At 43.4% G+C, this 13,044-nt stretch overlaps 1 protein-coding gene across 2 annotated transcripts in view; it reads left to right on the top strand.

Annotated features, from left to right (window-relative positions):
* The window catches only part of LOC105380364 (fibronectin type III domain-containing protein 5), a 91,857-nt gene that overhangs the window by 61,794 nt on the left and 17,019 nt on the right, over positions 1-13,044 (top strand). For both annotated transcript variants that reach the window (XM_038115012.2, XM_038115011.2), the window contains exons 5-7: positions 5,165-5,259; positions 10,845-10,982; positions 11,994-12,071. In XM_038115012.2, coding sequence (XP_037970940.1) covers positions 5,165-5,259; positions 10,845-10,982; positions 11,994-12,071 — 311 coding nt within the window. The remainder of the gene's footprint in view (positions 1-5,164; positions 5,260-10,844; positions 10,983-11,993; positions 12,072-13,044) is intronic.

The following is a 13,044-nucleotide window of genomic DNA, read 5'->3' as shown; positions in this document are numbered from 1 at the left end:
TTCGTTTGACTCAGACCACAGTAATGCGAGCCGCCGTCCCAGGCGACAGATACCCAGCTATCTACGACCCCACTCCTTTTACCCGACTCTGATAGCAATCTATGTATGTGGATTAACCCTGTGAGTTTATCTTTTCTCTTTGAGCTATTAAGTTATACCTACTTACCTAGGTATTATGAAGAACTGAGGATAGTTGGAGAGTAGAGGTTCCGACTAGTCTCCAAATTAGAGGAAAATTCAAAATAGTACAATAATAATAATAATATAAACACTCACACCTTGTACTAATGTACTCCCTTGCGGGGTAGGCAGAGGTGCATTGCTGCACCCACATTTCGCCAGTGTTTATGTTAGTCCCAATGTAATAGGGGGCGGGCCTATAGCCATTTTACGGGCACATCCAAGACCCGAGAAAAAATATCTGTGTTTAATCAAATATCTGCCCGGCCGGGAATCGAACCAGGGACCTTCGGCACAAGAGTCAGCGTTGCTAACCGCTGCGCCATCCGGTCGACAATAGTACAATCAGGTTAATTATTAGCCAGACACTTTATTACCTTCTCAATCTAACAAACCGCTTACGCGCTTCAAGACATTATAAAGGTTTGCAGTTTAAGTACCTAGGTAGAAAATATAAACATATATATTCTTAGTATAAAATGTCACCATAATCACAATATATTTAGGCGCTTATTTTGACAAAATGTGTTGTCTGTTTATTTCACGTGTCGATGAACCATCTTGTCTGTCGGACATGCGATCGGCTCATTAAGTAGTAGAGGCTTAGATTAACGATATACGTACTAAATGGTCTGTCACATACAAAAACAAAGGAAAAAACTGTCCACATTAAATTTTGTTTACTGCATGTCAATTCGTATTTAGTTCAAATTAATGACAAATATTATAACAATTAATAAACAGATCTTCTATCTGAACCAATCCAAAAGCCTCTAGCTCCTCTGCCCTTCGGCTAATCTAGGCACGCTGCTGGTAGAACAACTCTGGCAGTGGCCATCAGATTGAGGTTAGGGCTTCAAACGAATGAGCCCCATCGCTGCCGCTGTGGGGAACATGCCGACCGCCGCGGCCACCACGGCCTGTCATGTGGCCGCAGTGCCGGGCGCATAGCTCGCCATGCCGCGCTCAATGACACCGTCCACCGGGCCCTTGCCAGTGCAAACGTTCCCGCTACCTTAGAGCCAAGCGGGATCATGCGGGACGATGGCAAGAGACCCGACGGTATGAGTCTAGTGCCATGGAAGAGGCTGCTGGTGTGGGACGCAACATGCGTGGACACACTAGCACCGTCCCATCTTCCATCTACCTCCGCAGAAGCCGGCGCTGGGGCAGGGCGGGCGGAAACGATGAAAGGCCGCAAATATGCATCCCTAGGAGAGGGGTACATGTTTGTGCCTTTCGGAGTCGAAACCCTAGGGCCGTGGGGACCGGAGGCGGGACGGCTGCTAAAAGAAATTGTCAGCAGGCTCAAAGAAGTCACAAGGGACCCTAGGGCTGGCTCGTACCTCGCTCAAAGGATAAGCATCGCCATACAGCGAGGTAACGCGGCCAGCGTCTTGGGTACCCTACCCGACAGCGGCGGCGAGCTGGCCAGCATTTATTTTCTAGTTTAGTGTTTATTATTTAGTTATAGTTATAAGTCAGCTTAAAACTTAGTTCTTAGATATAGAAAAGTGTAGGCAAATGTTGTGAATACACTTTAGATTTATAGATCCAAAATAAGAGCTCAGTGATGGAAGTGGAGTGTTTATTGTCCAGACTTTTTTTGCACTGAAGCTCCATCTTGTTCGTATATTGTTATCCTAAGTGTAGGGGATAGTGTTAGACATAATGAAAGGGTGAAAGAACCGTCTATATCCATTTGCTAAAGGTTGAATTTTATGATCATTTCGATGGCACACGTGCACCTAATGTTTGAATTATATAGACGTAAATACGAATTACTGCATTACAGTAACATCATCATCATCATCATAAGCCTGTAATTTTCTACTTATGAAGACATAGCACGGGGCGCAAGACGCGCATGCCAAGACGTGACAAAAGTTTTCCGTCGCGTTCACTCACATTGCGTGGCTTTCTGTATATAGGATTCTCTGAAAGAGTGCAAAGACTTCGGCCTCCCTTATCACAGCCGGCTAGATATGTCGTGGTTCCACGTTAAACTTGCCGTCATTTCGAGGCTTTCTGCGTGTCTGTAACAAACACTAGAGCTTCTAGGGTTAGTCACCGTGATGGATTTCACAGGATTGGGTAGTCAGATTAACGTCACTAAGACGTACATTGACGTACATGCACAAGTAACAAGTGATACGTCACTGGAGGAGGCCCCTTTGGTGCAACTTTAAATTATTATTTTTATAGGAAACCGATCTTTTTTTTTTTTTTTTTTTTTTAAATCTATTTTTATTTGGGGACTTTGGTAGGAAACCGATCTAAACTTCAAAATAACGTAGGAGCCTCCATTCTAGCTCCAACGATCCTCCAACTCATTTGCAATGCATGATTGCAGGGCTATGCCAGGGCGTTCCTTCCCAATACATTATTCAGCACCTCGGCCAGTGGGTGTAGGCAAATATTCAACTCACCAAGCGTACAAAATGGTTTAGGCAAATACCTGTTGCGTGCTAAAAGACATTATGTGCGTGAGACGATTAAAGTCCCAGGAGAATGTTGAAAGCTATTTAATTCTATGCTTACACAAAGTTTTTTGTCATATTGACCTTGGGTGTGACAGGCAGGATTAACCATTGACTGCAGAAGTGGTTCTATGAGGTGAGCGTGTCTGTTAGACTGGCGGGTAATATATTGTTATACAGGATCGCTTTTTATCAGTGGCATTCCCATTGCCATGTCTATGCATCCGAAATACAAACCTACTTTAACTTTGAGTACCTAACTTGACCACTAGAGTCAGCCTTTTCGGCTCACTATACCTTTTTTTGCAACACTCTGCATATCATAATAATATTTATATGGTGTACAACGTACCAACTATTGAAATTTGGAGAGCACGTTTTAAACTGGCCGCATATTCCAAGCCACATTTATTTGATATTTCCGTTCATTTCCACCGGGAAATATTGCATATGACAGTTTAATATTCTGCCCTTTGTGTGAACTGTTCCCGAGAGGATGTGTTCCCGTGAATAAAGAATAATTGATATTGGAAATTTATCCTATGTATACTTAAATATGATTATGATGAGAAACGTTAAAGTTTGAAAGTGTGGATGAATGGATGTTTGTTACCTTTTCATAGAAAAAGGGTGAATTATGAAGTAGGTACCTATATTATTGTACTGTATATTCTTTAAACAGCTAGGTATACTGTACCACTTTTCGTGCAAATAAACAATTTATATAAATCGCATCCAGGACACAAATATTTACGTCACTGTAATGCCAGACGAAAAAAAAAACTCGTCATAAAATTTGAATAAATTCAGCGAACCATGAAGTGACAGCACATTCCGTCAATATTTGCACACGTCTAAAATTACGACTTCAAAATGTCACGCTTGAAAATGTCGGTCGTTGCCCCCAAAGCTTACGGAGCAAATCAACATTAAAACGTATGTTTGCATGAATGTATTAGTGTTTCAATATCGTTCATACAAAGAGACGCACACTTGTTACCATACGGTAGAGCTAAGATGTTACTGGCTGCTTGCCAAGTCACACTCATGCTGGTCGAAACCAAAACGTCATGAACCTTAACTTTCACTCTCTACACCCCTTTCACGCCCTCGCTTCATAGAGCCAAGGGGGGCGAGGGATGTGAGCGTATTATTGTCACTTTATAAAACGTGTCTTTCGAATTCAATATACATTTGAATTTAGAATGAGGCAAACTGCAGTGGGTCGTCATCGATTAGTAGGTTGGTTTAGCACTGCGGTTTTACAAGAGGGGGAATTTCTAAAGGTTTTTTTTCAATGCTCTTATAAAAGTTATCTGGGCAATAGTTTTGATGCTGTCATGTCTCAGTTTTTGTGTTAGCTGATATTATCCTATATACCTATTCGGTACTTGTTAGGAAAATCTGTCCTATTTGCATCACAAAACGCATAAAACAAAAATCTATAGGCATACTTCTAAACAAACTCAAACTGTACTTAAGTACCCAATGAATAAAACCCAGAAAACACACAGTAAAACAGGCCTGTTCCTCAAACCGGAAAATCGTAAATATGCGGTTAGTACTCCGATGAAGCGCGGCCGTCAAACCAATATTGCTCGTAAAATTGTCAAGTTACTTCAACAAGATGTAAGGTGGCTTGGTATGTTGGTATTTTACTAGCGGTTAGGAAATTAATTGCATTAGTTGCTCATAATGTTTTGAAAATACTTATAAATCCATGCTATACCTATATACAATTATACATACTTAACAGTAACAGCTGTTGTAAGTATAAGATGGCCAGTGAAGATATTTGTTTATTTTTCTATCCGCGAGCTTCACACTGCAACAACTTGTGTATTTTTTATCCTTGCACTGTGGAATTTTGAAATAATGGCTATAGTATGCCAAATCTATTATAAATATACTCACGAGTTACCGTTCCATAACCACGACGACCGAATGGCGTAGTGGTTAGTGACCCTGACTACTGAGCCGATGGTCCCGGGTTCGATTCCCGGCTGGGGCAGATATTTGTTTAAACACAGATATTTGTTCTCGGGTCTTGGATGTGCCCGTAAAATGGCAATAGGCCCGCCCCCTATTACATTGGGACTAACATAACACTCCGGCGAAAAGTGGGTGCAGCAATGCACCTCTGCCTACCCCGCAAGGGAGTACATTAGTACGAGGCGTGAGTGCGTGTGTGTGTGTTCGGAGTTACCGTTCCATATTATATCACTGGAAGTTTGTCATCGCTCGCGAGTGCTAAATCGCTAACATGCGATGGTGGTACAGCTACCGTACCACTACCGACACATTAGAAATTTTGTAACAATGTATAAGCAGCATCGCTCGCCTGTCAAACATCTGTCAGATCCATGCAAATCACGTCAGATTTTAAAAGCGAGCGACGCTTATTAATGATCGTTAATTGCTAATGATCGGTGGGGGTAGCCTCACAGTAGGATCTTCAGAGCTATATTTTTTTAATGTATCTTATGTGTTGTTATCTGTTGCAGAGCCGCCACGCACTTCCCCGCAGCAGGACGGCGGGCTGGCGGGCACGGCGCGCCCCTCCGCCGCGCCGCCCGACCCCTCGCCCACCTTCCCCACGGTAACTACTCACATCACGACCCATCATCACGTCCCCACTGCTTGGGCACGGGTCTCCTTCCCATGAAGGAAGGGTTTAAGGCCTAGTCCGCCGCGCCGCCCGACCCCTCGCCCACCTTCCCCACGGTAACTACTCACATCATGACCCATCATCACGCCGCCACTGCTTGGGCACGGGTCTCCTTCCCATGAAGAAAGGGTTTAAGGCCTAGTCCGCCGCGCCGCCCGACCCCTCGCCCACCTTCCCCACGGTAACTACTCACATCATGACCCATCATCACGCCGCCACTGCTGGGGCACAGGTCTCCTTCCAATGATGGAAGGGTTTTAGGCCTAGTCCACCACGCTGGTCTAGTGCGAGTTGGTGGAGGGTAACAACTACCGCCCTTCTATTGTTACTGCCTTACCTAACTTACCTGCCTGACTGTCTAATGCCTTACCTAACTTACCTGTCCAACTGACAACTGCCTTGCCTAACTTACCTGTCCAACGGTCTATTGCTTTACCTAAATTACCTGTCCAACGATCTACCGTCTTACCTAACTTACCTGTCCAACGGTCTACCGCCTTACCTAACTTACCTGTCCAACGGTCTACCGCCTTACCAAAATTACCTGTCCAATGGTCTACCGCCTTACCTAACTTACCTGCCATAACAAATGGCAGTGCTAATTTCCCCTCGTTGAAGCGCTTCTTTTGGTCCATGTACTGCGTCTGCCTCTGTATATATTAATTAAAAGTCTTTGATGATAACCTACTTTACATTGCTAGTGTCTATGACAACTTACTTAAGTACCTGCCCGATGATAATTTGTTAATTCTCTTGTTACTTTTCGCTACCGTTCTTTAAGTGTTAATCGGGCTTAAAAAGCAGTGTATAATATTTTTCATCACTAGCTAAATCCCAGAGAAACCCCATTATTTTATAATTTACACACGGGAAAAATCGAAAACAGCGAAAATTTTATAAATAAACAAACAAAATGTCTAAAACTAGTTAAAATGCCTTCCCCCTGCAAAATTATAGCAGATTTCACCTGCAAATTATCGGAATGTCCCAGAGCGTTGCCGGCCCCAGCCACGGAGGCTACCGGAGCTCCAGCCACGACTACATGAGATGTCCCTTATGCCCCCAAGACTGCAACGCACGGTACAAAGGTGAGAGAGGTGTGAACATCCACATCGGGAAAACCCACCCCAAGAACCCGCCCTCGCAACCGCTCACCCCACCATCAAACGCGAATACCACCACCCCATCTGACGAACCTTTACACGAGCAGCTGATAAATTTAAAAAAAAGACATCCAGTAGTAAAAAGAATCCCACGGGGTGCCCGCCTAAGCGTGGCAAACAAACTCAGCAGCGTACTTAGACTCGTCATCGATGAAAACACAATAGATTCGTGGAAATCCCTGTTTTTTTTCACTTACCAAACCCTACATATAGATGAAACCACAAGAAGACACGCATCTCTCTGACCCAAGCAATAAAAGACAATTGCTCAAACCCGCCTTCCGAAACCAACCAAACATTATTCAGTTACCACCCTAAAGAAAAGTATAAAATAATAGAAACCAAGATAAGTGATGGAGACATAAAAGGTGCAACCCAACTTATGTTCTCCAATGACTCCGTCGCCCCAGACACCCCCGAGACGCTACAAGGCCTACAATCAAAGCACCCGCCACAGCCGCCTTCCGCCCAGCTCCCCGACGCCCCGGCCAGCGACTCCGCCCCGCTGCAGGTGCTCGGGACCGACGTGTACGGGGCCATCATGTCTTTCCGCTGCGGCTCCACCGGCGGACTGGACGGCCTAAGCCCCCAACACCTGAAGGACCTCCTCGCTAGCACCGGCCAGGCAGGAGAAACCCTGCTGAGCAATTTGACGGCACTTATCAACCTTATGCTAGCGGGGAAGGTCAACACATTAATTGCCCCCCTCATGTACGGCGCCAGACTCTGTGCCCTCAACAAAAAGGATGGGGGCATAAGACCCATCGCCGTTGGCTCCACCCTCAGACGTATAGCTTCCAAAGTCTGCTGCCGTCAAATTCTACCAAAGCTAAGCACCTACCTGCAACCCCTCCAACTCGGCTTCGGCTCCAAGGGAGGATGCGAGGCCGCAGTCCACGCACTGCGGACCTATATCGAACACGACGGTGGCGAGGTTGTCCTCAAAGTCGACATCAAAAACGCATTCAACTCAATAGACAGAGGTACATTCCTAACTGAAATAAAAGAACTCACACCAGAAATATATCCATACCTCTGGCAATGTTATTCATCCCCATCCAATCTCATCTACAATTCAAATCTCATCCACTCCGAAGTCGGCTGCCAACAAGGCGATCCGCTCGGCCCCGCCATCTTCAGCCTCGCCATCCACAAAACGATATCCTCCCTGAAGTCGAAGCTGAACATGTGGTACCTTGACGACGGCACTCTGGGAGGCGAGTCTGACACCGTGCTCGACGACCTCCGTACACTCACGGACAATATGAAGGAAATAGGCCTGGAACTCAACAGCTCTAAGTGCGAAATTTTCATCCCATCACATATATCCGAAGCAAGAAAATCGATAATCATCCAACGCTTCAACTCATTAGCCCCCAATATTAAAATACTAGACGAAACATCTCTGCGCCTCCTCGGAGCTCCCATCCATGAACAGTCAATTAACAACTTCATATCTGAAAAAATGAACTCTTTCACCAACAAAATCCCACACCTCCTCAAAATAAGTAAACACATGGCTTTTCAAATAATCCGGTACTCACTGTTTGTTCCCAACTTCACATACATACTAAGATGCAGCCCCATTTTCAAAAACAAAACAATCCTTTCAGACATAGACAACCTAATACAAAATTCACTCAGTAAAATATTAAACCTACCATTCAGAGACCGCGACTGGCTCCAGGCCTCTCTACCCATCCGTTTCGGCGGCATCGGTGTCAGAAAGGTGTCGGACGTAGCCCTACCCGCCTTCTTGTCTTCAACCCACAGCACACTGGCCTTGTATAATAAAATTATTCACCCATCCTTGGGTGTTTCTGAGGTCTCGTGCTGTGGTGAAGCCAAGGAGGCATGGCAATCGATCTGCCCTGGTGAGGCACTGCCCGAAAACCCGCACTCGCAGCGTCTGTGGGACGAGCCCAAATGCCTGTCTACAGGAAGGCACCTGCTCGAGACGAGCCCCAACAACACAGAGAGGGCAAGACTCCTGGCGACGGCAGAACGCGAGTCAGGCCTCTGGCTCCATGCCCTGCCCTCGCCGAATGTTGGAACCTTCCTCGACGACAGGTCTTTCCAGACGGCGATCGGCCTTCGGCTTGGCATGAAAATTGTCCAGCCTCATCACTGCCCGTGCGGAGCGGAGGTCAGCCAACTTGGCCACCATGGCCTCTCGTGCAGACGCAGTGCCGGCCGCCTGTCCCGCCACGCCGCACTGAACGACATCCTGCGCCGGGCCCTTGTGTCAGTCAACACCCCGGCGGTGCTGGAACCTGCCGGTGTCATCCGCGACGACGGAAAGAGGCCCGACGGGATGTCGCTCATTCCCTGGGCACACGGGAGGCCGCTAGTGTGGGATGCCACGTGCGTCGACACACTGGCGGCGTCACACGTCCCACACACATCCAGAGCGGCGGGAGCGGCGGCTGGTACTGCTGAAAACCTGAAACGGGAGAAATACAGGTCGCTTGACAGCACATACCTATTTCTCCCGTTTGGCGTCGAAACGATGGGGCCATGGGGTCCGGATGCCAAAAGTTTGGTTAAAGAGATCTCTTCCCGGCTCGCAGACGTCTCAGGGGACAAACGAGCCGGGGCGTACCTCCGCCAGCGCCTGAGTCTGGCGATCCAGCGGGGCAATGTCGCCAGCGTGTTGGGAACCCTCCCACAGGGACCAGGCTTAGAAGGTCTCTTCTACATATAGTTTTAGTTATGTACATAGGTTTAGTTTGTTTAATATATAGGTAGTTTAGTTTGTAATTGTAAATTATATAAATTATGTAAATAAAAGCCCCATTTGTTGTATTTAAGAAATAAAAGATAAAATTTACACACAATAATGTTTTATAAACTTTTCCCTGCAAACTCGATGTATGTAATATAATATATTATGGAGAAGTTTAGAAAGTTCACCTGAAGATGTTATGAGCAGCGCAGGCTGTTCTAGGAAAGTTGTGAAATTTTGTTTCATTAATTACCTTCAGGCCACGACGTAGGCAGGTAGCGTGCAGGTCATACTGTATATGAAGAGTACGGTGAGGGCCACAATAACATTTTTCTCCGATACATAGTTCAAGTACCTACATTATTCAAGTAATATACATAAGTATTGACTTCACACCGAGCTAATTGCTAAGTTTCATTATGATCAGTAATTTTAATGTGGAATTATTTGAATGTTTGAAAAGTACCGAGTTGAGTTAAAACATATTGAATTTCAATAATACACTTGTTTACAAACATACGCTTTTAAGGGAGTAACTAACTTTAGTTGGTTATGTGATCGAATTTTAATGATAATAAAGTTTCAGTAGATACTGAACTAAATAGGTAGGTACAGAACAAACCCTACATTTTCGTTGTTATAAGCAATTCTTTATTTCTTACACTTATTTTCTCTTAATTCCTTTTTGTTGTTTATTATTTTGTCCTGAATTACGACGTGACCTGTACACTGTATGCTACATGAAAGTAATTAATGTGGATTGCAAAAGCAATTTGTTTAACTTTGTGCAAGTTGGTGAGTTCATACAATCTTAGTGGTAAATTGAAGTTTATTAGCATTGTTTACGTCGTGATTTATTTCTATACAGCTGCAATACATAAATAACAGCACAGAAAAAATCAATAGATGTACCTATTGGAAATGTGGAAAAAAAGTTTGCTTATTTAAAATTTAAAAAGTAGGTATGTATGTATTAATATTAATCTAGAGGTCTACGTAAAACAACCGATAATGGAAGTTAGAATTATGGACTTCTAAGTCCCAGGATTAACACGTGTTTATGACTTAAGCTGCAGTAAAGCAGTCTTCATAAGTACACTCCATTAAGTCCACAAGAGCGATAGTCAAGCAGCTGAGTCTATTTAGAGTACATTAGAAATGATAGTCAAATACAAAGCCTTTGTAACATCACAAAGCGTTTAATTTCCCCATTCACATTATCCTGACAATAGCAGCTTGAAGATTAATTTGATGTCTCTATTGCTATACGTACTGCATATGTACTGGGTTTACGCATGGCCTTCTCGGTGGCAGGTGAATGTACAGTAAGCTTCATTTTCTCTTCATTGATTATTAATATTATTATGTGAAACGTAATCACGTGTTCTCAGACCAATTCGTATACATGGAGACTAGCTTTCCGACTGACTTCAAAATGATTTTCCTCAAAAAATAATAATATATCTTCCACCATATACATATTTGCGTCATACATACCTAACCCATAAAAACTGTACAAAAATCTAGGTAATCTTAACCCTTTGACTGCCAATGGTTTAGTATCACTATACCTACGCAATATTACGTAAACGGCATTCAATGTGCTAATAAGGGATACTCTTTTACAGATACGAGGTGTCGAAATAGGAATAGTGGTGATGGTACTATTAGTGTGGATAGGAGCCATAGCCTTATTCTTCAACCGCTGGGGCAAGATCCGAATGCTGCTGCCATACCAGCCAGACTACAAGCAAGAGCAACTAAAGGTTTGTACATCAATTTCAGAACTAGACCGCTAGAATCATTAAGACAGTGAAAACATTCCTTGCTGGATTTTATGAGATTTGTTTTCTTCTAGGAGTTTGAGATTTTCAATGTTTTTGTTACACTGACGAGTGATGAAAATGTTCCACTTACAGCCTATTTGTAATTTGAATAAAATATTTACGTTTTTAGTTGCTGATATTCTGATGCGCTGCGCTATTATTATGTACTAGCTGTTCCCGCGAGCTTCGCTTCGCCTTAAAAAGTTTTCCCGTGGGAATTCCGGGATAAAAAGTAGCCTATGTTCTTTCCCAGGGTCTAGACCGTATGTATACCAAATTTCATTCAAATCCGTTCAGTAGTTTAGGCGTGAAAGAGTAACAGACAGACAGACAGACAGGCAGACACAGTTACTTTCGCATTTATAATATTAGTTAGGATTTTACTATTGCAGAGGCGTCATTAAGCTAGTCTTTACCGTGGAGTAATTTGGTGCAATTGTTACTGGAACTTTTTCATTACTTGCGAGTGTAATTGCTGCTATTTTTGCATAACAACGTATACAGTTGCATTGTGTTTCCAATTATATTATTAATCAATTGCATAGTGGACAAATACTTGGCAGGTGCCGTGTAACTCCGAAGAACCAACGCCTCTTTAGGATGATGGTGTGTGAAAGAACATTCTAACCTTAACTCTTGTACGGTTGTATCCTCATATCCCACTATGTCCCATGTATCTAGAACTTCTTGGTGCTCATTATAACCGATGTATCTTAGGCTACCAGCTGAAAACTCTATTACAGATTTAGCAGTTTTGACTTTAACCTCATCATTACTTCTGCTAACTGCTACGGGAGTAATATCACCATCGTATTTAGCATTTTAACATCATCGAGTAGTGTCCCCGTGTAATGTGCCAGTATTTTGTCGATTCGATTTTGTTTTGTCTATGGCCAGTTTCCTTTTTCTTTCTCTTTGAGTTGGTTGTTGTTAATATACTCTGTGATGCAGGTGCCTGGGAGCAGCGCGCTGGCGGCGGCGCAGGCCGGCGGGACCTGCGGGGCACACTCTGCACCGTCAGCATGCTCGGTAACCATTGTTTTTTACTGGTAAATCCATGTGGTGGAGTTTGTAAGCAAAATCTTCAAAAGTCAAATAAAAAAACGTGGTGCAGAAATTGAATTGGGTGATAAAACTGTACGTTTAGAATGTAGGTACTTAAAAAATTGATTACCTTTTTTTAGTTTTTTGCTTTCAAATTCAGCCGCATGAGCTTTTCTGTTCACTTATTTAGATATTGCATTGAAAATTTCATTATGCACCGACTCAAAAAAACACTGCACTCCCACAGCAAACCCAACAAAAGACTGAAATTTAATGAACAAAAAAATTCAAACACAATTTTTTCCCACAAAGAAGATACTTTGTGCATGAAAACTGAACATGAATAAAATATACAGCGAAAGCGCTAAAGACTCAAGTATCTTTTAACCCTCGTTTTGAAGCGGTTCTAAGTAAATTATTTTAGATCCGTCTACATCTTTGTCGGGGACGTGACTATAGCAGCTTTATCCAAGGTCTTTGGGACTGCTAACACCATTGTCTGCTCGGGTTGGAAAACGGAAATAAATAAAGTTAGCGTGATGTCTTGTCTACGTATAACACCGCATTGCACCAAGCAAGTCCCAAGGCCGAGGATTCCTGCAGAGCGAAGAAATTTTATTTTTAGTCTTTTTCTACGTCCTCGCCACAGTTTGAATTCAATTAGTCGCCGAGTTTTTTCAACGGAACGCTTCAACTCAAAGGATTTGTGTAGTTGAAAGCTGCGCGTTAAGTAATCTTGAAATGTTTAAAGCATTTGTCAACTGTTAAGAAGGAACAATAATTGTAGGTATGTTGTTATGGTTGCTCTAAAATTTCTCTGCTAAGAAATAATTTTCAATACTTTTGAAAAACCGGCCCTAAGTAAATGAAGTAAACCACTAACATCGAAAATTCACAACATCAACATTCAACATGATGATAATAATATGAAAACAGACAACCACAACATTACTAAACG

The sequence above is a fragment of the Plutella xylostella genome, chromosome 8, assembly GCF_932276165.1.
Source record: "Plutella xylostella chromosome 8, ilPluXylo3.1, whole genome shotgun sequence".
Taxonomy (NCBI): Eukaryota; Metazoa; Arthropoda; class Insecta; order Lepidoptera; family Plutellidae; genus Plutella; species Plutella xylostella.
Note: the sequence above shows the minus strand (reverse complement) of the source record. Positions and strands in the feature narration are given on the sequence as shown.